Source organism: Salminus brasiliensis, chromosome 1 (assembly GCF_030463535.1).
Source record: "Salminus brasiliensis chromosome 1, fSalBra1.hap2, whole genome shotgun sequence".
In the NCBI taxonomy this organism is placed as follows: Eukaryota; Metazoa; Chordata; class Actinopteri; order Characiformes; family Bryconidae; genus Salminus; species Salminus brasiliensis.
This window is the reverse complement of record NC_132878.1, coordinates 68,447,005-68,473,907: the sequence shown is the minus strand read 5'-3', so window position 1 is coordinate 68,473,907 and position 26,903 is coordinate 68,447,005. Positions and strand designations below refer to the sequence as shown.

General features: G+C 43.9%; 3 protein-coding genes and 2 pseudogenes across 5 annotated transcripts; 4 read left to right on the top strand and 1 right to left on the bottom strand.

Annotated features, from left to right (window-relative positions):
- The first annotated feature begins 831 nt into the window (after positions 1-831).
- Positions 832-4,374, top strand: LOC140553048 (uncharacterized; annotated as a pseudogene).
- A 483-nt stretch (positions 4,375-4,857) lies between these two features.
- LOC140535413 (cation channel sperm-associated protein 2-like) lies at positions 4,858-7,660 on the top strand. 2 transcript variants are annotated; one of them, XM_072656782.1, is made up of 10 exons: positions 4,858-4,874; positions 4,992-5,294; positions 5,443-5,511; positions 5,661-5,833; positions 5,975-6,130; positions 6,214-6,338; positions 6,567-6,745; positions 6,888-6,966; positions 7,149-7,330; positions 7,439-7,660. In XM_072656782.1, the coding sequence occupies exons 2-10, from the start codon at positions 5,198-5,200 to the stop codon at positions 7,465-7,467; spliced, it is 1,089 nt and encodes a 362-aa protein (XP_072512883.1). In that variant the 5' UTR covers positions 4,858-4,874; positions 4,992-5,197; the 3' UTR covers positions 7,468-7,660. The 2 variants fall into 2 exon arrangements, with proteins under 2 accessions (XP_072512883.1, XP_072512875.1); XM_072656774.1 differs by lacking the exon at positions 4,858-4,874 and having other exon boundaries at positions 4,903-5,294.
- Positions 7,661-8,458: 798 nt separating this feature from the next.
- LOC140552889 (uncharacterized) lies at positions 8,459-11,122 on the top strand (annotated as a pseudogene).
- A 1,468-nt stretch (positions 11,123-12,590) lies between these two features.
- Positions 12,591-15,351, top strand: LOC140535402 (cation channel sperm-associated protein 2-like). Of its 2 annotated transcripts, none has more exons than XM_072656750.1 (10): positions 12,591-12,689; positions 12,798-13,100; positions 13,251-13,319; positions 13,469-13,641; positions 13,783-13,938; positions 14,022-14,146; positions 14,393-14,571; positions 14,714-14,792; positions 14,975-15,156; positions 15,265-15,351. In XM_072656750.1, exons 2-10 carry the CDS (start codon positions 13,004-13,006, stop codon positions 15,291-15,293), a joined length of 1,089 nt encoding a protein of 362 aa, XP_072512851.1. In that variant the 5' UTR covers positions 12,591-12,689; positions 12,798-13,003; the 3' UTR covers positions 15,294-15,351. The 2 variants fall into 2 exon arrangements, with proteins under 2 accessions (XP_072512851.1, XP_072512861.1); XM_072656760.1 differs by having other exon boundaries at positions 12,603-12,628.
- A 7,242-nt stretch (positions 15,352-22,593) lies between these two features.
- On the bottom strand, positions 22,594-24,511 carry LOC140535396 (ankyrin repeat domain-containing protein 9). Its single transcript, XM_072656739.1, has one exon. It carries the CDS (start codon positions 24,243-24,245, stop codon positions 23,358-23,360), a length of 888 nt encoding a protein of 295 aa, XP_072512840.1. The 5' UTR covers positions 24,246-24,511; the 3' UTR covers positions 22,594-23,357.
- Positions 24,512-26,903: the final 2,392 nt, after the last annotated feature.

Sequence of the window (26,903 nt, the reverse complement as noted above, 5' to 3'; positions counted from 1 at the left end):
TAGAAAAAGATACTACAGTTTAATAATAAGGAATAAGATAAAAATGATTAGGTTAAAAATAATTAATATATGGAATTGAAACTGATGAGGCAAAGAAATGCAGGATTAAAAATGGATGAATAAATAATAATCAGTTTAAACCAAATAAGAGTGAATGACATTCCTTCTTTCTTTCTGCTTCAATCTTCTCAATAAAAACATGAAGGAAATCTATTTGATAGAAATCTGATCTCCTCCATGAGACACCTTTCCATTTTCTAAATGAAATGTGTTTTAATCAGACGACGTTCATCTGATAATCTTTCTGAACTGGTCTGGTGAGATTGGATGTTCATATTCTTTAAACCAGTGAAATAAATGTTGTTTATTAATACAATTATTATTTAAAAATCGTTAGCAGAAAACTGCCATTGGGGGCATCTGCCTGCCTGGTTGGCGTTGGGCACAGCTGGTTGTGAGTAAACACAGCTTTTCTCTGGGTTGGAATGGATATCAGTTTGAAGTGAACCAGTGGGTGTGTGACTAGTTCGGGTTAGCTACGGCTAGTTAGCGCTAGCTTGCCCAGCCGCATTACCACCGCTATGCTACTCACCATCACTGAGAGTAAAAGAGAAGAGACCCTTTAAAAATCAGGCATTTTTCAGTCAAACACATTTCACGTGTCCAGTTGTTTGTGAACACCTGCTTCTCCAGCATCTGAGAACAAGAGCATTAACAGGGAGTTTGTCCCACCGTTGGTGCCTCCATGAGACCACTGAGGCCTTCCAGGGGGCCGGTGGTGGTCGGTACCCCAGGTAGCCTTGATAAGGGGTACCGCTGGCACTGGAGCAGATGTGGCAGGCACCACCTGCACTAGAGCAGATGCGGCGGGCACCGCTGGCACTGGCCTGGACAGGAACAGAGACGGGCCTGTTCCCGAAGGTTCTCCGGGACTGCGAGGTCTCCTTCGCTCGCTCTGCTCCCAAGGCTGAACTCTTCTTCCTGTCTCTCGTCCTTTGGAGGTAAACAACCCCTTCGCCTCAATCGTCTTTCCCCCTCCCTCAATCGTCCCTCTCCTCCTTCCTCAGTTGTCCACCCCCTCCCTCAATCGTCCCTTCCTCTGCTTCACTCTTCCTTCCCCCCCTCCCCAATCGTCCTTCTTCCCCTACCCTATTCTATTGCTTTTCCAGGTGTGCCCACCGTGCCCCCTCCTGTTTCCGCCGCACCTCTTTTCACCCTCTCCACCACGCCTCTGCCCGTCCCGCCTGCCAACACTCGTATCTTCAACCCTCCTCTTGTCTCGACCGCCTTGAGGCAGCGTATCCTTCAAGGTACGGACGTGGCTCTCTCCTCCTTGCTGCTCTCATCTCCAGGTTCTCCTGCTCCTCGCACTCTACATTCCTCTCACCTTCACACCTCCAAATTTCTCTCCGTACCTGAATTTTCCCTTGCCTTCTCTATTTATCGAGATGTCCTGTGTTCTGCCTTCCCTTTTTGTTGCCAGGAATTGGGCGATTATCTGGCCACCATTCTGGATCTGGCTGTTCGTTTAGGTGGGTAGTTCGGTGGTAGCTGACAGCTCTGGTTTCTCTCCACTCCTTCTAACGTGCCTGCCCTGGCTGCTGATCTGGCGGGCCATCCCGATGCGTCTTTTGCCTGTTACCTTCTGGATGGTATCCTTTTTGGGTTCTCCCCTGGCCTCATTGCACTACCTTCTTCCTCACTCTCGTGTCGCAACCTTTTCTCTGCCTTCTCAGAGCCTGTTGTAGTCACGTCACTTTTCGCGAAGGAAGTATCTGAGAGTTTCATGATTGGCCCTTTCTCCTCTCCCCCTTTTCATCTCACCGGATCAGCCCCATCGCCGCCGCTACTCGCAAGTACTCTGGCAAGAAGCGCCTTGTCATTGATCTTTTGGCCCCTCATGGTTTCTCTGAGCCCTCTGTCAACAGCCTCATCCCCAGTTTGGATTTCCGTCTCATCTACGCCACCATGGACCACCCCATTGCCTTGATTAGACTGGCTGGTCGTGGTGCTTGGCTGTCTAGATTCAAGATTCAAGATTCAAGAGTTTTATTGTCATATGCACAGCAGAAACAGACAGTTACGCTGTACAATGAAATTCTTACTTTGCTGTCCCTCCATTCACATTCAATAGATAAAGATAACAAAAAAGAAATTAATAATAAAAAATATATGCAAAATAAATAAAGTATAATAATATAAGTTGAAGTAAATAAAATTAAAGTAAACTTTTTCCCTTTTTACAATTAAAAAATTTAAATAAAAGTTACATGTGCTTTTATGTGCAAGTATGAGCAAGTATGAAGAGCAGCAGCTGTCTAAGGCTGATGTCATCTCCGCCTTCAAGGTCCTACCTCTCCACCCTGATTTCTGGCATCTCTTTGGGGTCTTCTGGGATGGCAAATTCTACTTTTCAGTTCATCTTACCTTTGATTGTAAAAGTAGTCCAAAGATTTTTGATATCCTTGCTGAAGCCCTCTGTTGGATTCTGCTTAACATACAAAGGCTGCCTTTTGTTCTCCACCTCCTTGACGATTTTCTAGTCATCGACCCCCCCATCTGCACCCCAAGCACACAGTCTCACAGCCCTTTCCAACACCTTTCGTCACCTGGGAATTCCCCTCTCTGATGAGAAAACCATGGGTCCTTCAACCTCCCTTGAGTTCCTTGGCATCACATTGGACTCCGTTTTGTACCAACCCTCCCTTCCTCAGGAGAAGCATGACCACATTCCTCAGTCTCTCTCTGCTTTTCTCAGTTCTCCTACCTGTACCAAACAGCAGCTCCTCTCCCTTCTGGGCCACCTTAACTACGCGACTCGAATCATTCCACAGGGTCGATCCTTCATATCTCACCTCCTTCACCTCGCTTCTTCAGTCCAATCCTTGCATCACACAGTCATGTTGGACGACTCCTGCCTCCTGAAGTTTTGGCTTGCCTTACTTCGTCACTGGAATGGAATATCCTTCTTTTACGAAGATGTCGTAAAAGCCTGCGGACATCCAGCTCTTTACGGATGCGGCTCTTTCTACCGGCTTTGGGGGCTACTATAATGGTCGCTGGTTTGCCTCCCCCTGGCCTACTCGGTTCATTCGCCTTGCGTCCGGGCCTGATTCTTTAGCCCTCGTCGTCGCCTCCCTCCTTTGGGGACAGGAAAGGCAATCCAAATCCACTGTGATAACCTCGCCACTGTTCACATAATCAATAAAGGTCGATCCAGAACCCTATCTTTCACGCCCTTTATCTGTCGCCTCACATGCCATTCAAAATTCAGATCCTTAGCACCTCAAGCAGACACCATTATCCATCTAACCCTCAGCTAGTACAACTTATATCCCAAGCCCAGGATACCATCCTCTCTGCCGTTTCCCCGCGAACGCTGTCAACCTACTGGACAGGCTGGAAATCCTTCCAGAACTGCCACACCTTGCACATTTCCTTCCCCTCAAACATCTTCATAACCTCAGCCTTCCTCGCATCTGCCAGCTCACAGCACTCAATCCAATCCTCCACCTTAAAAGTATATCTAGCTGCCATCAATTTCTTCACAAAACTCATCACCGGTTTACCTCATTTATCCTCTAACCACCCCCAGATCTTGCTTCTTCTCAAAGGAATTCAAAAGTCAGAACCCCGTCTCCCACTGCAAAGATCACCTATCACTTCAGATGTTCTATGGCACTGCTTACAGACACTCTGTTCTGGTCATTACTCGGCTACCATCTCCTCTACACTCGAAGCCATATTTCTTTTAGCGTTCTTTGGCTTTCTTAGATGTTCAGAATTTACATCAGCTTCAGTGGCACCAAATTCTTCTGCTTATCTCTAATTTTCAACCTCAAACAAAGTAAAACTGATCAGCTGGGGAAAACCGTCCCCATCTACCTCTTTAAGCTACAGTCACAATTCAGTCCATATGAACCCCTCGTACATCATATCAACAGAAGGCTCTCACAGAATGGTCAATTAACAGACCCACTTTTCGTCACAGAAGCAGGATCCACCATAACCCATCATTGGTTCCACACTCACCTCCGACACGTTCTCTCTCTCGGTTACCCTTTTAATCATTTCTCTGGTCATTCTTTCAGAATTGGCGCAGCCTCTACAGCCTCCTATAAAGGACTTCCCGACCACACCATCCAACGTCTCGGACCTCCGTTGGTCCTCCCAAGCCTACCACACCTACATCCGCTCTAATCTTAACGACCTCAGACTAGCACACGAGCAACTTCACGAGCAGCCTCACTGTAAAGTGCAAACTTTTGGGGTCTGGCTTCGGGTCCCATCAGCTCGAAGCCCCCCAGAACTCCAGCCCAAATTTCTCGAGTTCTCCTCCTTGCCTCAGCAAGCGTGGTCCGCATTCGCAAATAAGTCATGTTTGTCTGTAGCATCATTTGTGAATTATTATTATGACTGTTCTAAAAGCTTCTCATATCCTGTTTTAAAAATTGGTATCAAATCCTCTGACTGAACTTATCAAACTTCAGAAAAACTTTGACATATCTCCCAGAATTCTAAATAAATATGAAACACTAGATGGTTGTTGGAGTATTCATTTTGTAATTTTGTAAATGCAGATCAATAGGTGTTTTTTATTTCTCTTTCAGACGGTCCTCTCTGCTGATGAAATAATGTAAGTAATAATGTAAATCTGCTCTGTTTGAAGTAACTTCATCATGCTATTTATTGCCATGAAGCACAAATCAAGAATGATTGATCTAAAATGATGGTTGTTTTTGTTCATTTTGTGATTTTTTTTTTCTTTTTCTTTCTGATGAACTGTTAAGGAGAGTTGCTGCAGTAGGAAATGATGGACAGGTACTCCACCCTTTGGCCCCACCCCCTATCAGATCTCCATATTCCATATTTGAGTGAGTGTGGAATGTCTGTACTGATGACATCACAGTGGTAGACAGGGGAGGGAGGGGTGGCATTATGACATCATCAGCTGGTCAGTATAAAGCAGAGTGAGCTGCACTGAATTTCAGACGCGGTATTAGGAGACCAAGGAGACACACTTGCTGTCATAAAGGAAGTGTGGTTTGGATGCAATCAACTTCAGAAGGACTATACGGAGAGTCAGGTAAGTAGTCCTTCTGTTTATTTCACTAACTAACTGTTTTACAGAGGTAGCGTGGATCTTGTAAAGCACCAGGAGTTCCAGACTGCTGTGAGCTTCAATCAAGACAGGACCATGACCTCATCACTGTGTGAAGAAGAGCAGAGGGGAGGGATGAAGAGCTGCATGGCTAAATTCCTGCCCAGGGACACAGCTCAGAGGATCCTAGGAAGTATCCTCTCATATCTGTGCTTCTACTAAACCTCAGCAGGAGTGTAACCTGCCATGTTGAATGTTCTGTTGGAGCCATGCTTCTTCACTGGGAAAGCCATGAATGGCTTCCATGAAATGAAAGTGCCTTGTCCTTAACCAGTGTCTAGGTACCTTGTTCCAGAATGTGATGGTACTTCTGATCATCCTGAACGTGGTTGTGCTGGTGGTCCAGGCAGGTGAGGTCAAGATTACATAACACATGAGGATTGTGGGAAATGTGGTTCAGAAATGCTGGTTGAGGAACCAGGAAATATATGGAAAACAACTGTGTGGCTCTTCCAGTCTGAGACCTGAGAGTAACCTGCTCCATTCTTTTATTTTTCAGAGCTTTCTGATAGTACTGCCCCAAGCATGCAGAGAGCCAAGCTGGTTCTTACTGCGCTGGACTGGTGCATACTGGTCATTTTCCTCCTGGAGATGCTCCTCAAATGGTTGGACAATTTCCGGCAGTTTTGGAAAAGCCCCTGGGACATCTTTGACTTCACTGTCACTATCTTGGTGAGAATCATGAAACTGTGTGTGTGCATGTATGTGTGTGTGTGTGTGTGTGTGTGTGAAAGAACCATTAGTACAGGTCAGTTTGCCGTGTCATGTAGCAGTGTGCTGTATCTCACTGTTCTGTATGTCTTGTTCTGGTAGTCCGTCCTTCCTGAGGTCATCAATGCCTTTACGGAAACACAAACTGCTGGTTTTCTGGTGATTCTCCGGCAATTCCGAGTCCTCCGCACACTGAAGATGGTCATTAGAATCAGACCGTTGCGTCTCACTCTGCTCATCATCGTCAAAAGTTTAAAGGTTTGGAGTAAAACACAAACACAGTTGACTTGCTAAAACATCCTGTTATTAGAAGTACTGAGAGCGATGGCTTCTCTCTGCAGGGTACGACTGCCACATTCCTGCTCCTCGCTGTGTTGGGATACGTGTTCGCTCTGGTGGGCATCGCCCTGTTTGAAGAGTACACTCAGTCAGACACAGAAAACCTGAATTACAAGGACAGTTTCAAGTGAGTTCATTTTTCCCTGATTTCTGAATCCTTTCTAAGATCCTGACTGCATTCAGTATCGTACAACCCCACTACTGAATGACCTCTTTAGGAAACAGTCACTGATCGCCCTTTCTCTCTCTCTCTCTGCCTTAGTCTATTCTAGAGTCTTTCTTCAATTCTGAGGCTTTTGTTACAACGTAGTCTGACAGGTCTGCTGATAACTAACACTCCTCACTTTTGATACAGAGACCTCAGCAATTCCGTTTGCACCCTGTTTATCCTGTTCACTGGAGACAACTGGTACGACCTTCTAAAAGACACCTGGAGGGTTCCAGACCTGCACAGCACTGCAGTGAACATCTTCATCGTCCTCTGGGTGGTATTGGCTGGGTTCATGGTGAAGATGGTGTTGATGGCTGATGTGGGTAAGTAGTGCTAGGAAACACTGTAAACTGCTGAAAACACTGAAGTACTAAAGTGCATAGACCACAGAGCAGCAGCAGAGGAGTTCCAGTAGTTTTTTACATTTGATGAAAAATCACGCTCCACAATGTGGTTTGTCCACAGTGAGCAGCTTTGAACACACGAGGAAGGAGCTCACCAAAGAGGTCCAACAGATAAAGCAGAAGCAAGGGGAACTGAACAGGTGAGTGGTCAGCCCATGCCATACTTTTCCACAGATGACCCCACAGTTGGTCTGTATGCCTCACGTTAACAGCCTTTAATCTTAACAAGTGTTTGAGGCACCTTGTTATCTCCTACATGCTACTCAGACTTGCTCTGTATTGGTTTGAGGTTCTAATTTGTTCCCGTTTCCTCTTTCTGTAGCTCTGAGTGTGCGAGAGAGGAAGTAAACTGGGATGCGTTTGTGACTGAAAAAATGCAGGGCATTGATGAGCAGGAAGTTCAGCGCATGATCTGGCCGAGGGAAACCCTCCTGGAGTACTTGGAGCTGATGGAGAAGCTCCAGGAAAACGTGGAAGAAAGGAGAAAGCTGCAGAAACTAGAAGGTATGTCCCAGGGAATTGTGGGAATTGTAGTGAAGTAGTGGTTTAGAGGTGGTGTTTTAGGGAGATTAGAAAAAAGCCTCTAATCTCTTTTTCGTTTGTCTCTTCCAGTTCAGTCGTACCTTAACCTGCACAGCTGAGACGCAACGGAGTCTGTTCAGTTCCCCTCCAGCAGAAGAAGACCATCACCCAGCAGCTTCTTACAACTACACCCCCCCCCAAAAATAAAAACCTAAACTAAACTAAACTAAACTAAACTTAATTAAATTAAACTAAAGTAAAGTAAAGCTCAAATAGCTAGAAAAAGATACTACAGTTTAATAATAAGGAATAAGATAAAAATGATTAGGTTAAAAATTATTAATAAATAGAATTGAAACTAATTAGGCAAAGAAATGCAGGATTAAAAATGGATGAATAAATAATAATCAGTTTAAACCAAATAAGAGTGAATGACATTCCTTCTTTCTTTCTGCTTCAGTCTTCTCAATAAAAACATGAAGGAAATCTATTTGATAGAAATCTGATCTCCTCCATGAGACACCTTTCCATTTTCTAAATGAAATGTGTTTTAATCAGACGACGTTCATCTGATAATCTTTCTGAACTGGTCTGGTGAGATTGGATGTTCATATTCTTTGAACCAGTGAAATAAATGTTGTTTATTAATATAATTATTATTTAAAAATCGTTAGCAGAAAACTGCCATTGGGGGCATCTTCCTGCCTGGTTGGCGTTGGGCACAGCTGGTTGTGAGTAAACACAGCTTTTCTCTGGGTTGGAATGGATATCAGTTTGAAGTGAACCAGTGGGTGTGTGACTAGTTCGGGTTAGCTACGGCTAGTTAGCGCTAGCTTGCCCTGCCGCATTACCACCGCTGTGCTGCTCGCCATCACTGAGACTAAAAGAGAAGAGACCCTTTAAAAATCAGGCATTTTTCAGTCAAACACATTTCACATGTGTCCAGTTGTTTGTGAACACCTGCTTCTCCAGCATCTGAGAACAAGAGCATTAACAGGGAGTTTGTCCCACTGTTGGTGCCTCCATGAGACCACTGAGGCCTTCCAGGGGGCCGGTGGTGGTCGGTACCCCAGGTAGCCTTGATAAGGGGTACCGCTGGCACTGGAGCAGATGTGGCAGGCACCACCTGCACTAGAGCAGATGCGGCGGGCACCGCTGGCACTGGCCTGGACAGGAACAGAGACGGGCCTGTTCCCGAAGGTTCTCCGGGACTGTGAGGTCTCCTTCGCTCGCTCTGCTCCCAAGGCTCAACTCTTCTTCCTGTCTCTCGTCCTTGGGAGGTAAACAACCCCTTCGCCTCAATCGTCCTTCCCCCTCCCTCAATCGTCCCTCTCCCCCTTCCTCAGTTGTCCGCCCCCTCCTTCAACCGTCCCTTCCTCTGCTTCACTCTTCCTTCCCCTACCCTATTCTATTGCTTTTCCAAGTCTGCCCACCGTGCCCCCTCCTGTTTCCGCCGCACCTCTTTTCACCCTCTCCACCATGCCTCTGCCCGCCCCGCCTGCCAACGCTCGTATCTTCAACCCTCCTCTTGTCTCGACCGCCTTGAGGCAGTGTATCCTTCAAGGTACGGACGTGGCTCTCTCCTCCTTGCTGCTCTCATCTCCAGGTTCTCCTGCTCCTCGCACTCTACATTCCTCTCACCTTCACACCTCCAAATTTCTCTCGCCTTCTCTATTTATCGAGATGTCCTGTGTTCTGCCTTCCCTTTTTGTTGCCAGGAATTGGGCGATTATCTGGCCACCATTCTGGATCTGGCTGTTCGTTTAGGTGGGTAGTTCGGTGGTAGCTGACAGCTCTGGTTTCTCTCCACTCCTTCTAACGTGCCTGCCCTGGCTGCTGATCTGGCGAGCCATCCCGATGCGTCTTTTGCCTGTTACCTTCTGGATGGTATCCTTTTTGGGTTCTCCCCTGGCCTCATTGCACTACCTTCTTTCTCACTCTCGTGTCGCAACCTTCTCTCTGCCTTCTCAGAGCCTGTTGTAGTCACGTCCCTTTTTGCGAAGAAAGTATCTGAGAGTTTCATGATTGGCCCTTTCTCCTCTCCCCCTTTTCATTTCACCGGATCAGCCCCATCGCCGCAGCTACTCGCAAGTACTCTGGCAAGAAGCGCCTTGTCATTGATCTTTTGGCCCCTCATGGTTCCTCTGAGCCCTCTGTCAACAGCCTCATCCCCAGTTTGGATTTCCGTCTCATCTATGCCACCATGGACCACCCCATTGCCTTGATTAGACTGGCTGGTCGTGGTGCTTGGCTGTCTAAGGCTTATGTCATCTCTGCCTTCAAGGTCCTACCTCTCCACCCTGATTTCTGGCATCTCTTTGGGGTCTTCTGGGATGGCAAATTCTACTTTTCAGTTCATCTTACCTTTGGTTGTAAAAGTAGTCCAAAGATTTTTGATATCCTTGCTGAAGCCCTCTGTTGGATTCTGCTTAACATACAAAGGCTGCCTTTTGTTCTCCACGTCCTTGACGATTTTCTAGTCATCGACCCCCCATCTGCACCCCAAGCACACAGTCTCACAGCTATTTCCAACACCTTTCGTCACCTGGGAATTCCCCTCTCTGATGAGAAAACCATGGGTCCTTCAACCACCCTTGAGTTCTTTGGCATCACCTTGGACTCCGTTTTGTACCAACCCTCCCTTCCTCAGGAGAAGCATGACCGCATTGCTCAGTCTCTCTCTGCTTTTCTCAGTTCTCCTACCTGTACCAAACAGCAGCTCCTCTCCCTTCTGGGCCACCTTAACTACGCGACTCGAATTATTCCACAGGGTCGATCCTTCATATCTCACCTCCTTCACCTCGCTTCTTCAGTCCAATCCTTGCATCGCACAGTCATGTTGGACGACTCCTGCCTCCTGAAGTTTTGGCTTGCCTTGCTTCGTCACTGGAATGGCATATACTTCTTTCACGACTATGTCGTCTATGACCCTGCGGATGTTCGGCTCTTTACAGACGCGGATCCTTCTACCGGCTTCGGGGGCTACTCTAATGGTTGCTGGTTTGCCTCTCCCTGGCCTACTCAGTTCATTCACCTCATGTCCGGGCCTGATGATTGTTCAGCCCTCTGGGAGCTCTACCCAGTTGTCGTCGCCGCCCTTCTTTGGTGACATGCATGGACAGGAAAGGCCATCCAAATCCACATTGATAATCTCGCCACTGTTCACATAATCAATAAAGGCAGATCCAGAACCTTATCTTTTACACCCTTTATCCGTCGCCTCACTTACCATTCAGTACTACACAAATACATTCTTAGGGTTGTTCATGTCCCGGGCCGATCAAATGCCATTGCTGATTCTGTCTCCACACCTTGCACAACATTACCTTCCCCTCAAACGACCTCTTCATAACCTCAGCCTTCCTCACATCAGCCAGCTCACAGCACTCAATCCGATCCTCCACCTTAAAAGTATATCTAGCTGCCATCAATTTCTTCACAAAACTCATTACCGGTTTACCTCATTCGTCCTCTAACCACCCCCAGATCTTGCTTCTTCTCAAAGGAATTCAAAAGTAAGAACCCCGTCTCCCACTCCCAATTTAGTCCATATGAACCCCTCGTACATCATATCAACTGAAGGCTCTCACAGAATGGTCAATCAACAGACCCACTTTTCGTCACAGAAGCAGGTTCCGCCATAATCCGTCAATGGTTCCACACTCACCTCCGACACATTCGCTCTCTCAGCTGTTACCCTTCTAATCATTTCTCTGGTCATTCTTTCAGAATTGGTGCAGCCTCTACAGCTTCCAACCTCAGACTACCACATGAGCAACTTGCCTCACTGTAAGCGAGAACCTTTGGGGTCTGGCCTCGGGTCCCATCAGCTTGAAGCTCCCCAGAACTCCAGCCCAAATTTCTCGAGTTCTCCTCCTTGCCTCAGCTAGCGTGGTCCGCATTCGCAAAATGGAGTTATGTAATAACTAAAAGTTTGGGAGAACGACCACGCCCAAATTCCTCCACTCCATTTCTACATACTTTAAAAATGTTCCTCTCCCTTCTCGTTCTTGTGACAAAAACTTGCACCCCAAAACCGCCCCTGCTCCTCCACATCTTCCAATCATACTCAACCTCTACCTGGCAAGGGGGGTCCAGCCCAAATTTATCAAGTTCTCCTCCTTGCCTCAGCTAGCGTGGCGGCAGTATTCGGCAGTGTATTCTGTCATGGCGTGTGGGGCCAAACCTGAAGGGATGAACACTTGCAGAGTTTGAGATCAAAGGAAGACGATTTATTAACAAAACCAAAGACCAAACAAAGGGACAAGAAACGTGAAGTGCAGCAACGTGGGCAAAACCATGCACAGAACCTAAACGTGACAAACAAGACAGCCAACAAAACAAACCTAGGACTGTGAGGAGCAGGGAGCTAAACGAGAGGTAAAACTAGGGGGAGAACTAAAGGGGAGATATAAAGCTAAGGACAGAGCCGTGCTCTGCTAGCCCAAAAGGCAAGGCCGACCTAACCTGACTTTGCAGCGTACTGCCTTGAACGTGGGTCGCCTTGAAACCTGAGCCGGAAGCAAACAAACCACGCTTGCCTCTAGAGTAGGGTGCAGACCTTCTCCCGAACATGGACCGCAATCTTGAGCCGACCTGAACACGCCGGTAACACGTGAGGAATCTATGAGCGTCTCCAACAGAGTCGATTCACGGCAGTGAACAAAGGGGGTAACGCTCCTTAAGTGCTCCCAGTCCCAAGTGAAACACATGAACAACGAACAAACACAAACAAATAGGAACAACTCAAACAAACACAAACAAACAGGAAGTCCTTATATGGGTCTGTGGGCGGCGGCTCGGGATCGCCTCGGGGGAGGTAAGTCATGTTTCTCTGGATTGTCTGTAGCATCGTTTGTGAATGATTCTTATGACTGTTCTAAAAGCTTCTGATATCATGTTTTAAAAATTGGTATCAAATCCTTTGACTGAACTTATCAAACTTCAGAAAAAATATACACTTTGACATATCTCCCAGAATTCTGAATAAATATGAAACACTAGATGGTTGTTGGATTATTAATTTTGTAAATGCAGATCAATAGGTGTTTTTTATTTCTCTTTCAGACTGTCATCTCTGCTGATGAAATAATAAAGTAATAATGTAAATCTGCTCTGTTTGAAGTAACTTCATCATGCTACTTATTGCCATGAAGCACAAATCAAGAATGATTGATCTAAAATGATGGTTGTTTTTGTTCATTTTGTGATTTTGTGTTTTTTTTCTTTCTTTCTGATGAACTGTTAAGGAGAGTGGCTGCAGTAGGAAATGATGGACAGGTACCCCACCCTTTGGCCCCACCCCCTGGTCCTCTATCAGATCTCCATATTCCATATTTGAGTGAGTGTGGAATGTCTGCACTGATGACATCACAGTGGTAGACAGGGGAGGCATTATGACATCATCAGCTGGTCAGTATAAAGCAGAGTGAGCTGCACTGAATTTCAGACGCGGTATTAGGAGACCAAGGAGACACACTTGCTGTCATAAAGGAAGTGTGGTTTGGATGCAATCAACTTCAGAAGGACTATACGGAGAGTCAGGTAAGTAGTCCTTCTGTTTGTTCTACTAACTAACTGTTTTACAGAGGTAGCGTGGATCTTGCAAAGCACCAGGAGTTCCAGACTGCTGTGAGCTTCAATCAAGACAGGACCATGACCTCATCACTGTGTGAAGAAGAGCAGAGGGGAGGGATGAAGAGCTACATGGCTAAATTCCTGCCCAGGGACACAGCTCAGAGGATCCTAGGAAGTATCCTCTCATATCTGTGCTTCTACTAAACCTCAGCAGGAGTGTAACCTGCCATGTTGAATGTTCTGTTGGAGCCATGCTTCTTCACTGGGAAAGCCATGAATGGCTTCCATGAAATGAAAGTGCCTTGTCCTTAACCAGTGTGTCTAGGTACCTTGTTCCAGAATGTGATGGTGCTTCTGATCATCCTGAACGTGGTTGTGCTGGTGGTCCAGGCAGGTGAGGTCAAGATTACATAACACATGAGGATTGTGGGAAATGTGGTTCAGAAATGCTGGTTGAGGAAGCAGGAAATATATGGAAAACAACTGTGTGTCTCTTTCAGTCTGAGACCTGAGAGTAACCTGCTCCATTCTTTTATTTTTCAGAGCTTTCTGATAGTACTGACCCAAGCATGCAGAGAGCCAAGCTGGTTCTTACTGCGCTGGACTGGTGCATACTGGTCATTTTCCTCCTGGAGATGCTCCTCAAATGGTTGGACAATTTCCGGCAGTTTTGGAAAAGCCCCTGGGACATCTTTGACTTCACTGTCACTATCTTGGTGAGAACCATGAAGCTGTGTGTGTGCATGTATGTGTGTGTGTCTGTGTGTGTGTGTGAAAGAACCATTAGTACAGGTCAGTTTGCCGTGTCATGTAGCAGTGTGCTGTATCTCACTGTTCTGTATGTCTTGTTCTGGTAGTCCGTCCTTCCTGAGGTCATCAATGCCTTTACGGAAACACAAACTGCTGGTTTTCTGGTGATTCTCCGGCAATTCCGAGTCCTCCGCACACTGAAGATGGTCATTAGGATCAGACCGTTGCGTCTCACTCTGCTCATCATCGTCAAAAGTTTAAAGGTTTGGAGTAAAACACAAACACAGTTGACTTGGTAAAACATCCTGTTATTAGAAGTACTGAGAGCGATGGCTTCTCTCTGCAGGGTACGACTGCCACATTCCTGCTCCTCGCTGTGTTGGGATACGTGTTCGCTCTGGTGGGCATCGTCCTGTTTGAAGAGTACACTCAGTCAGACACAGAAAACCTGAATTACAAGGACAGTTTCAAGTGAGTTCATTTTTCCCTGATTTCTGAATCCTTTCTAAGATCCTGACTGCATTCAGTATCGTACAACCCCACTACTGAATGACCTCTTTAGGAAACAGTCACTGATCGCCCTTTCTCTCTCTCTCTCTCTCTCTCTCTCTCTCTCTGCCTCAATCTATTCTAGAGTCTTTCTTTAATTCTGAGGCTTTTGCTACAACGTAGTCTGACAGGTCTGCTGATAACTAACACTCCTCACTTTTGATACAGAGACCTCAGCAATTCCATCTGCACCCTGTTTATCCTGTTCACTGGAGACAACTGGCACGACCTTCTAAAAGACACCTGGAGGGTTCCAGACCTGCACAGCACTGCAGTGAACATCTTCATCGTCCTCTGGGTGGTATTGGCTGGGTTCATGGTGAAGATGGTGTTGATGGCTGATGTGGGTAAGTAGTGCTAGGAAACACTGTAAACTGCTGAAAACACTGAAGTACTGAAGTGCATAGACCACAGAGCAGCAGCAGAGGAGTTCCAGTGGTTTTTTACATTTGATGAAAAATCACGCTCCACAATGTGGTTTGTCCACAGTGAGCAGCTTTGAACACACGAGGAAGGAGCTCACCAAAGAGGTCCAACAGATAAAGCAGAAGCAAGGGGAACTGAACAGGTGAGTGGTCAGCCCATGCCATACTTTTCCACAGATGACCCCACAGTTGGTCTGTATGCCTCACGTTAACAGCCTTTAATCTTAACAAGTGTTTGAGGCACCTTGTTATCTCCTATATGCTACTCAGACTTGCTCTGTATTGGTTTGAGGTTCTAATTTGTTCCCGTTTCCTCTTTCTGTAGCTCTGAGTGTGCGAGAGAGGAAGTAAACTGGGATGCGTTTGTGACTGAAAAAATGCAGGGCATTGATGAGCAGGAAGTTCAGCGCATGATCTGGCCGAGGGAAACCCTCCTGGAGTTCTTGGAGCTGATGGAGAAGCTCCAGGAAAATGTGGAAGAAAGGAGAAAGCTGCAGAAACTAGAAGGTATGTCCCAGGGAATTGTGGGAATTGTAGTGAAGTAGTGGTTTAGAGGTGGTGTTTTAGGGAGATTAGAAAAAAGCCTCTAATCTCTTTTACGTTTGTCTCTTCCAGTTCAGTCGTACCTTAACCTTCACAGCTGAGACGCAACAGAGTCTGTTCAGTTCCCCTCCAGCAGAAGAAGACCATCACCCAGCAGCTTCTTTCCAGCTAAAAAACAAAACAAAACAAAACTTTTAAGGCTCCAACAGCCACAAAATAAAATATCACAGTGTAATAAAAAAGTGAAAGGATTAAAATGTTAAACATTAAATAAATAAATAAATAAAAGAAAAAAGAATGAAAATGAAATGTGAGGTAAACAAAATGTAGACATTGATGTGACATTCTTCAGATAATCTGATATTGCTTTGACCCATCTCATCTGAATAAACTATGGAAGGCTGCAGTTAGTCTACCAGCCGCTACTAACAGGTGTCTATCGTAGATACATCAGAATGTGGTAAGAATGAATCATGTCTATGAGGTCAAGATGCTTAAAGGTGCCATTAAGAGGGCCTTCTGTGATTCACTGTGGGCATGACAAGGGCCGGTGAGAGTCTGGCATCTAATTAGACCAAAAATCTGATCACGTGAGCATGTTCAAACTGATTTAGTCCTGAGAAGTGCTGATGAGACACCAGCACTGCATTTAGCACAACAGCCACAAGAGGGCAGCACAGTCTGGCAATTTACAGGTAAAACAGCCTGGATGGATGCTTGCTTGCTTCCAAAAAACATTCAGCAGCCAGTAGCAGTTACACAACACAGCACAGTAATACAATACAATAATGAGGAATAATGAAAATAAATAATACAGATAACTCAGTCAACTGTGGTGCTCCTTATCTTTGAATTATTGGTCTATTCTAACTAGCTAAGGTTTCTTTCTTGGGTAAATAGCAAAGCACTTTGTAAGTCGCTCTGGATAAGAGCATCTGCTAAATGCCATAAATGTAAATGTAAATGTCCTGTGCTGCTGACCACAGTCTTCGGTGTACTGCTAAGGTCTGTCAGTGAGGTAGTCAGTAATCCAGATGACCAGGTGTGGATCCACTTGCATTCTCTCCAGCTTGTCTCTCAGTAGGAGGGGCTGAATGGTGTTAAAAGTCTTGGACAAATCAAAGAACATGACTCTCACAGAACTGCCCCCCTTGTCCAGATAAGAGTGAGTCTGATGGAGAAAGTACAGCATAGCATCCTTCACTCCCACTTTCTTCTTGTAGGTGAACTACAGGGGGTACATTGCATGTTGAACCTGGGGTCTAGGGTGGTATAGAAGCAGGCGTTCCAGTGTCTTCATGACATGTGATGTTAGCACGTGTAACGACCACCATTTGGCCCCAAGCAGTCAGACACAAGGCTCGCTTTCCACTCTGTTTATTCTGAAACAGATTTTATAGTATATTATAATCTTTTCTTGTCTTAGACGGCTGCAGATCACACAAGCAACCATCTCTGAGCTCTCACTCATCTGAGCTTACAGTATTTCTTTTGAAAGAGCAATTTTCATAGTACCATAACATGCACAAGATCATATAGTTTGTTCACATTATAAAAAATTCAAAACTACACAGAAAAGTGATTATTTTCTCATTGCACAACAAAATGAACAAACTGCAGAACAAATACAAACCCCCCACTTAGCGCTGCGTGGCTAGCAGCAGCAACATGCCCTGCACACTAATCTGAGGCAACAGATTAGGGAGCACAAACCTGAGACTTGAGATTTTATAGTGTGTTCATCTTCTCTTGTCTTAGACGGCTTCAGACCACACAAGCTGAACATTTAAAAACATGTAATGAGAGAAATGAGAGGTTTATTTATTTTTATAATCCGAATAATGCTGCAGAGAGAAAGTTTAGGCTAGCTAACCTAGCTAGCTATTTTGCTGCCATGGCTCAGTTAGCTGAAGCACAAGTCTGAGCAGTAATTCGATAAAAAACAGCATTTATAAGCACAACTACACTCTGAAAAATGTACTACATGCTCCTATAATGTGTTAGAACAATGTTTTAAAGAATGAATAACGAATTAAATTCAATTAAATTATGTACTAATGAGGAACTTCAGCAGCTACACACCGTCCATCTCAGAGCTCTCACTCATCTGACGGTGAGAGCGGCAGCAGCAGAGGGGCGTGGTCTGCAGTGACGTCACAGCAAGAGGAGAAAAGCTCCCTAAAAATAATTGTAATAATTTAAAAATACATAAATGACTATATGCATTTGTCCTGAACCCCCCCCCCCTTTTTTTCACCAAAAATAGGATAATTTTGGTGAAACTCAATATTTTAATAACTGTTTAATTTAACGCCTGAAGTCATTGAGTTTATGTGGTCGCCCCTACTTGGGTACTGGAACCAGGCATTACATCTCCAACTGCCTTTGTGTATTTACTGTAAAACTCTATATAACATTAGAATAAACCCTAATAAACATAAAGTCAGTGGTCAGTGAGTGTGTTTACTGTAAAACTCTATATAACATTAGAATAAACCCTAATAAACATAAAGTCAGTGGTCAGTAAGTGTATTTACTGTAAAACTCTATATAACATTAGAATAAACCCTAATAAACATAAAGTCAGTGGTCAGTAAGTGTATTTACTGTAAAACTCTATATAACATTAGAATAAACTCTAATAAACATAAAGTCAGTGGTCAGTGAGTGTGTTTACTGTAATACCCTATATAACATTAGAATAAACCCTAATAAACATAAAGTCAGTGGTCAGTAAGTGTGTTTATTGTAAAACTCTATATAACATTAGAATAAATCCTAATAAACATAAAGTCAGCGGTCAGTGAGTGTGTTTACTGTAAAACTCTATATAACATTAGAATAAACCCAAATAAACATAAAGTCAGCGGTCAGTGAGTGCGTTTACTGTAATACCCTATATAACATTAGAATAAACCCTAATAAACATAAAGTCAGTGGTCAGTCAGTGTGTTTACTGTAATACCCTATATAACATTAGAATAAACCCTAATAAACATAAAGTCAGTGGTCAGTCAGTGTGTTTACTGTAAAACTCTATAAAACATTAGAATAAACCCTAATAAACAAAAAGTCAGTGGTCAGTGAGTGTATTTACTGTAAAACTCTATATAACATTAGAATAAACCCTAATAAACATAAAGTCAGCGGTCAGTGAGTGTGTTTACTGTAAAACTCTATATAACATTAGAATAAACCCAAATAAACATAAAGTCAGCGGTCAGTGAGTGCGTTTACTGTAATACCCTATATAACATTAGAATAAACCCTAATAAACATAAAGTCAGTGGTCAGTCAGTGTGTTTACTGTAATACCCTATATAACATTAGAATAAACCCTAATAAACATAAAGTCAGTGGTCAGTCAGTGTGTTTACTGTAAAACTCTATAAAACATTAGAATAAACCCTAATAAACATAAAGTCAGTGGTCAGTGAGTGTGTTTACTGTAAAACTCTATATAACGTTAGAATAAACCCATATAAACATAAAGTCAGTGGTCAGTGAGTGTGTTTACTGTGAAACTCTATATAACATTAGAATAAACCCTAATAAACATAAAGCCAGTGGTCAGTGAGTGTGTTTACTGTGAAACTCTATATAACATTAGAATAAACCCTAATAAACATAAAGTCAGCGGTCAGTGAGTGTGTTTACTGTAAAACTCTATATAACATTAGAATAAACCCTAATAAACATAAAGTCAGTGGTCAGTGAGTGTGTTTTCTCTGTATAACTCCTTTTAGGAAATAAACTATCAGACTTAATGTTAGACTTGGCTGATGTTTCCATTATTCCTGGTCGAGCAGCTAAAAAGTCATATTCGATTCAGATCTAACATTTGAGCAACATATAGGTAATATTAGTTCATCTTTCTACATCTTAGAAACGTTGCCAAACTAAGAAACTCCTTATCTCTACAGGATGCAGAAAAGCTAGTACACGCTTTTATTACCTCAAGGCTAGATTACTGTAATGCACTACTGTCAGGTTGTTTCAGCAGGAACCTCAATAAACTTCAACTAGTTCTACAGCCCTTACTAAAACTAGACCATCTGAACATATCAGTCCAGTTCTATCAGCACTTCATTGGCTCCCAGTTATATTTTGTATTGAATACAAAATTCTTCTATTAACATATAAAGCTCTACATGGCCTCGCTCCTGGGTACCTGCGGGATCTTATTTCATACTACAAACCATCAAGGTTACTTAGATCTCAGGGTGCTGGCTTCTTAATTTGGTTTTCCCATACTCAGAAAACCTCAGCAGGGGGAAAAGCCTTTTCTTATAAAGCCCCCCAACTCTGGAATAACCTTCCAGATAATGTTTGGGACTCAGACACCTTAATCTTCAAATTTAGACTGGAAACTCATCTGTTTAGTTTAGCTTTTGGTAATTAATGTTTCCCCTTAGATAAAGGTTGTAGGTCCAGGGGTTCGCGGACCCAGGGAATTGTAGTACACTGAGATGCTGGAGCTGTCATCTCGCTGCTTACACACGATCACTCAGGTTTGTCGACGGTGGAGCAAATGGAGCTAGCTAGCGTTTCAGGGTGCTCCCATGTCTGTGTTACCTTCTGGCTCTCTCCTTTTAATTTGGCTGGTATAGTCAGACCTGCCGGAGTCATCAGACACACACTGATACTGCTCAACATTCTCTGCTCTCCATAAAATTCCTCTCAGAACTAACTCTGTCTCTTTACCATCTCCGAGTAAATGGCTGCTTGCTCATCTGGCTCAACCTGTTAGAAGACTGACCGCTGGGGTCCCCTTTACCTGCATCAGACCAGCCGCCACCCACCAGTCCGACCACCAGGCTCCCCCACCACCATGCCAAACCAGCTGCACACACCTCCTGCCATTGCTACCTGTCTAATGACCATGTTAAAACCTAGTATCAGCAGACCTGAGCAGAAAGTTTGGTGGTTCGGTGACTGTTATCAGTAATTTATACATAGTTCTGATCAGAGGAGGATGGTCCCTCTTCTATCTATCTATCTATCTATCTATCTATCTATCTACAGCTCTCTATCTAAATATTTTGTATCTCAAATGCTAAAAACTATATATATATATGTATATATATATATATGTATATATATATATATATATATATATATATATATATATATATATGACTATATAAAAGAAAAAGAATTTTACAGTTTATGTTATGCATGGTTAATATGAATGAGTAGTCAGCATCATTATATATCCTGGAGAAGCCCGGCAGCACTGTGAGAATCACCTTCTTTGATTTCTCCAGTGCTTTTTAACACCATACAGCCAGGGCTCCTAAAGGACAAGCTGGGACATTGTGGAGTGAACAGTCACCTGTCGAACTGGATGCTTGACTATCTCACCAACCAACCACAGTAAATGAGGGCACGGGACTGTGTCTCTGATATGGTGGTCAGCAGCACAGGAGCCCCTCAAGGAACGGTCTTGGCACCGTTCCTCTTCACCCTGTACACTGCTGACTTCATGTACAGCTCACCGACCTGTCACCCCCAGAAGTTCTCTGATGACTTGGGGATGGTCAGCCACATAACCAATGATTAAAAAAAAAAAAAACTGATTCAGGACTTTGTGGTCTGGTTTCAGCAGAACCACCTTCAGATAAACACGGGAAAGACCAAAGAACTGGTGGTGGATTTCCGCAGGTGCAGACACCCGCCTCCATCAGTGAACATCCAGGGTCAGAACATTGAGAGAGTGGACTCTGGAGAGTGGACAAACTGGACTGGTCAGTTAACACTACTGCACTCTACAAGAAAGGCCAGAGCAGACTCTACCTACTGAGGTCCTTTTGGGTGCAGGGAGCACTCCTGAGGACTTTCTTCAGCACAGTGGTGGCATCTGCCATCTTTTATCGAGTGGTCTGTGGTTGCAGTAGCATCTTGACAGCAGACAAGAAGAGACTGAATAAGCTCATAAAGAGGGCCGGCTCTGTCCTGGGATGCACCCCAAGTGTGTGAAGGAGGTATCGCAGGTCCTTCCTTCTAGCTGCTGTCAGACTCCACAACCAGCACTGCTTCCAGCGGACCACATACACACACACTACACACACGTGTTCAGGGAACAGAGGTCTTGCTTTCTCTTTTCTACTGTGACACTGAGAATTTCTCCACTGTGGGACTAATAAAGGATTATCTTATCTTACATAAAACCTTTGTTTTTTTGTAGTTAAGGATGACTGTGAGCATGTATCCAAGAGTAAAATAATCCACTGTACCCTTCCAGAGCACTACAATGTGCTAATGGAGTGAGGATGACACAAAGATGATCCTAAGTCACACAATAGCTATCACTGTACTTTGAAAGCATTCAGTCAGTTACTATACACTGCTTGTGTTCGTACACTCAGAATAGAGTTGTGATGAAGTTTATCATGATGATAATATGTATCATGATGATTATATATATATAACAAAAAAAGATCCCTACCAAAAGGAGTTAGGCCTCTGTCCTCTGTCAAAGGACACATTGTTTGGATTTTCTAAGCTTAAGCTAAGTGAAGAAATTCTGTACAGGAAACAAATTAAAATTTTCTGCACATAATTTATATTAATTTACTGACCAAATTGTAAAAAATAAAAGCTAGTACATTTGTGCCTGCTACAGTTGATTTTTTTTAAAGTTAATGCTAAAGAATGTTTTAAGTTTATGCTAAAGAATGTATAGAGGTTTGTCTCTATAGAGGACACTTCAACATATTTTCAAAAAATCAACATGTAATTTGACTGGAGGGCCCACAATTTAGCGTAAGACGGTATACTGCTCTAGATCGGGCATTAGAGGACACTTGATTTGGCTTCACTTGATTTGGCCTTGGCCCACCACAGACATTTCACATCGGTCCTCATGACAGAATGTTTGGGCACCCCTGTTCCAGGCAATACTGTACACAAGTAAAGAAAACCTTTCTAGCAACATGCTACTGAGACTCCATTGGGCTTCCCAAATGGGTCCCACCTTCACAGCCCACTGTAATATCACATGCATCCCTTCTAGACCCTGTATGCAGTGTACAACTAAGATGGGACCCATGCTTAACACCTCCTGGTCCCATAACTGACCCTGGTGGGCATCCATAAATGGGGCGAACGTGGAATGCAAGGACTAAAATGTTCTGGTTACCCATACAGGCCCCAAATGGACGTGTTAGCTGGGTCGGTTTCAAACACCTCACCAATTCAGTCAAATTATTTGTTTTCTAAATGACAGAATCATCCTCACTCATCTGAGCTTATCTGTTTATATGGTCACACAACATCCATTTACCAAGCAAGACAGCAGAAATGCATTCAGCTGGATATGCACACTCAAGCACATGCCTGACTAAGCATAGGTGTTTGGATGGGTGTATACGCTGATAAAAACACGCAGGACACGCAGAATAAGTTCTGGACCCAGTTCAGACCTTCAGATTTTTTAATTCATGTCATCTTTGCTCTTTCAGACTGGATGAGGTAAGAACCATGATAGACAGCTGGACAATGGAGCAGATACAGTGAGAGATGTTTACTGCAGATCTGCATATTATCAATAGGAATAATCTACAGCATTATAATTAGGAGGCTTTTTTTTGCAAATGTCGGCATTCAAATGTAGACCTGCAGGGAGTAGGCAAAATCAACCTGATCTTCCAGTTTATCAGTAATGATGGTTGCGACAGCCTTTTGTCTTTAGAGTGGTGCCGGTCCTGGTTGCTATGCGGTAATTAGTAGGAAAACACACCCACAGACAAGCTGAACAATAAAAAACACGTGATATGAGTCAAAGGCTATCTTTGGCTTTCTGTAAAGAAAAAAAACAACAACTTGACAGGCATAAATTAAATAATAAATAGTTAAAAGAAACAGAAGCCAGTTCATGTTCTCATTAAAATCAGTAATAAACACAGAAACTGCTTTTAGTTTGTGACATAAAAACATGATCCCTTGTTTTTAAAATCAGATGTTTCCATTATTAAGTCAAATCCACTGCATAAGAGGACAGGAAGACGGTATTGCTCGACTGAGTTCATATTGAGTTACTGAGGCCGATGGTTTTGACACACGTCCATCATCCATTTCATGCCATATCATTCACGCAGTGCTAAAATACTACAATTCATGCCAGTTCAAACGAATGCGAGCACATCTCTTAAAGTGCAAATGCGCTAGGCCACAGTGTAGCGGCCTTGTGGCTTGAAGGCCTGCGGGAGAGGTTTCAAAGCGGCCGGTATGGGCAGCTTGTCCAGGCTGTTAGGGAACTGTTCTGGGGGCAGCTGAGACAGGATCCTTTGCATAGCTATGAGAAACAGAGGCGCTGGCAGCTTTCCAGTCAGGTACTTAAATTTGTCTTCCCCCAGCACTTTAGACCAGCACTGCGGGTCCTTTTCCAGCGAGCTCTTCATTTTGAAGCGCACGTCCGGCATGAACATCAGCAGGCTGTCCAGGCACAGTTTTTTGGGCCCCGTGTTCACTTTGGAATCCCAAAGCTGCTCCAGGATGACGTCCAGCGGGGTCATACCGTTGTGGTCCTGGGCCTGGGGCGAGGCGCCGCTGCCCAGCAGCAGCATGACGGCCTCTGACCTCAGCAGTTCGCAGGCCAGGTGCAGCGGGGTCTTGCCGTCCTCTGCGTGGAAGCACCCACCCCTGTTTATGTAGGAGCGCAAGCTGGGCAGACGGTGGGCCACCTGCAGGATGAGGGTCAGGATGTCCCGCCTGTCATACCGGACGGCCATGGCCAGGTGTGGAGCGGAGGACGCGCAGCAGCAGAAGCGTTCGCCAGGCATGGCCAGGGCACCGTCAGAGAAGTGGCTGAGCAGGTACTGAGCATAGGCCTGGTGGTCGTGCACGATGGCATACAGCAGAGCCTCGGACGGGGTGTACGAGCGCTGCCTCGCGCTCTCTTCCCAGTGAAACGTCTCCATAGTGCGCATGTCCTCCAGCATCCATACGGGCTTGTGGTCCCTCACGGCTTGGTAGAAGAGGAACGAGAGGAGCTGACGCTGCTTACGCTCGTCCTCCGCATGCGTCACAGCAGGCCTGCTGGAACGGGACATGCTGAGGCTGCTTCGGTTCCGGACGGGGGGGAGAGACCCGGCTTCATAAACGCCGCATAAACACACCGAGTGTGCGGCTGGAAACTGGAGCTCGGTGTGTGAAGAAAAAAACAAACTAGCACGACCTCATCCTCACGGGCTGGCCGCACGAAACCGGATCGTATGTGCGCGCGTGTCAGCGTAGGGGTGTGTGTGTGTGTGTGCGTGCGTGCGTGCGTGTGTGTGTGTGTCAGAGAGCGATGGACACAGAAAGAAAGGGAGCTGTCTGCAGTGCTAGCTCAGGGCGCATGCGCAAAGCTGGTCTACGTAACCCTTTATGCCAGCGCGTTGCCATGGTGACCGTGCGATAAACATCCCCCTGCGTGATGCTGCTGTTTTTGTGTTTAGTGCAATGTGTGTGTGTGTGTGTGCGCGCGCATCATTAAAATATATCTAATTACAATAACTCCACATTAAACCCCTGATGGGTTTGCTTAATGGAGATAGGCGTATTGGTTACCATTAGAGACTGCTGGAAACCTGTAGGACACCCTATAGATCCCATTTGAATCCCAGCTAGTGTGCAGAATCAGTCACAGCTCACAGGCGCTGTTAAAGCATCAGGGTCCTTTAAATAGTGACAATCACAGAATACCATTACTGACCAATACTCACCAGTTCAAAACCACCAAATCTCATTTTCTAAGAAAATTTAAGTCATAATTATTATGCAGTTAACAACATTCATATTACCAACTGGAGCACTATCCAAGACTATTACTATCCAAGTATTCAACATTTATCATTTTTTGCCTTCATGTTAACTGTTTAACCCTTAAACATGGATGCTTTCCATGTAAACTCCAAGGAAATGAACCAAAACAATGTTAAATATTTAGAAGCATGTGTTCTGTAATCAGACATGCCTGGAGGAGTTCACACACTGCCTGTTGTCCTCCCTGAGCCTGCTGGAACTTCAGTAGTGGGGTCTTATCAGGGCCCCTCACAGTGAATTCAGCTGATATGGGATATAAGATAGTGTACAGGAAACATGTGTGACAGGCTCTATTTTTAGTATTATCTATCACATGAGCTGGGCTTGATATTATTTATTAATGAAATCACATTACTCCAGAACCTCTACGAATTATTCAGTATCTGTGTTGACTTATTTAGTATCTACCATGACTTATTCAGTATCTATTATAGATTCAGTATCTATGACTTATTCAGTATTTACTATGACTTAATCAGCATCTATTAAGGATTCAGTATCTACCATAACTTATTCAGTATTTACTATGACGTATTCAGTATCTGTTAAGGATTATTCAGTATCTATCTATTATTCAATACTAGTCAGCATTTCTAAATTTTACAGAATTTAATGTGGATTATCCAGTATCCACTAAAATTATGCAGTTACTACTCTGACAAGTTGCACATATAGATCCTTAGATTTTCATTTAAAATAATTGACTACCCATTCATAGCGTTTCCTCTTTTTGGAAAAGTTGACAAAATATCTAATGCTGTTAGCCCTTTGAAAAGCCTATGGACCGCCAGTGGGCCAAAAGTGTTATTACAAACTTCTATTTTTAAAGATTAGCCTTGGAGTGTTAAGGGGTTAAACGGTAAGACTTTATAACTACATTAATAAAATGTCTTTTCGTCTAAATGTGTACTCACTTATAGCCCTGTGTGTGTAATTCATGCTTTTATGAGAAAAGTAAGTACACATTTGAATAAAGTTAATTTAATGCATTACTTATTTCATTACATAAATACTAAATTCAAGTGGTGTTTACTGGGCCTTTGACCAATGCATGTGTTTGAGTCACATGATTAAATTTACATTTACATTTATATTTATGGCATTTAGCTGACGCTCTTATCCAGAGTGACTTACAAGTTTACTCGTATTACAGAGGAGGGCCAATGTAGTGTTAGGAGTCTTGCCCAGGGACTCTTATTGGTGTAGCGCAGCATAGTCACACAGACCGGCAATCGACCCCTGGTCTCCCACATGGTGTTGTTGTAACGCAATGGTAGGTGGTGGTGTTATCTGTTGCGCCACACCAACCACTATTAAATAAAAACTGTAGTAATGAAGCTCATGTGGGAGAGATTCCACGTTAGCCAGAACACTTCAGTCGTCAAGTAGAACCATGCTTAACTAAACAGGATTAGCATGTGCACAGTGACATGCTTTTTGTCATTTTGCTTCTATCCACCAACTTAATGGATTTTAAATGATGGAATCAGGATGTGAATTTAGGTAGATTCTTTAATTTAAGAAGTTTTACAAAAAATATAGTGTTAACATGAATTACATACATTTTTACACAGTCTCTCCATTTCTAAAGGCTAATAGTTACCTATTAGAAAGCAATGACCTTTCAGCAACATACAGACTCCTATATTAGAATGATGAAATCATTTAAATAAAGAATTGAATGCACACATTTATGAAACTTCTCAAATGTCTGCTGTCCCTCCTCCCAGTGTTAGTTTGGCATAATGACAAATGTATACATTTTATATAAGTGCATACAAATATATAATAACTTATGAACTGAATTGAAGTTTACGTTCTTTACTCAATTACAGTATTTGGTATTTGGCAGAATCACAGATATCATTAACATACTGTATTACAGTTGCATAAAAGGTCTGCAG

Bases quoted from the DNA above. Each gene is read 5' to 3' on its own strand.
- LOC140535413 (XM_072656782.1), top strand. From the start codon at position 5,198: ATGACCTCATCACTGTGTGAAGAAGAGCAGAGGGGAGGGATGAAGAGC. The intron at 5,512-5,660 runs GTGAGGTCAAGA...TTTATTTTTCAG, and splicing joins TGTGCTGGTGGTCCAGGCAG to AGCTTTCTGATAGTACTGCC. The intron at 6,967-7,148 runs GTGAGTGGTCAG...CTCTTTCTGTAG, and splicing joins AAGCAAGGGGAACTGAACAG to CTCTGAGTGTGCGAGAGAGG.
- LOC140535402 (XM_072656750.1), top strand. From the start codon at position 13,004: ATGACCTCATCACTGTGTGAAGAAGAGCAGAGGGGAGGGATGAAGAGC. The intron at 13,642-13,782 runs GTGAGAACCATG...TTGTTCTGGTAG, and splicing joins ACTTCACTGTCACTATCTTG to TCCGTCCTTCCTGAGGTCAT. The intron at 14,793-14,974 runs GTGAGTGGTCAG...CTCTTTCTGTAG, and splicing joins AAGCAAGGGGAACTGAACAG to CTCTGAGTGTGCGAGAGAGG.
- LOC140535396 (XM_072656739.1), bottom strand. From the start codon at position 24,245: ATGTCCCGTTCCAGCAGGCCTGCTGTGACGCATGCGGAGGACGAGCGT.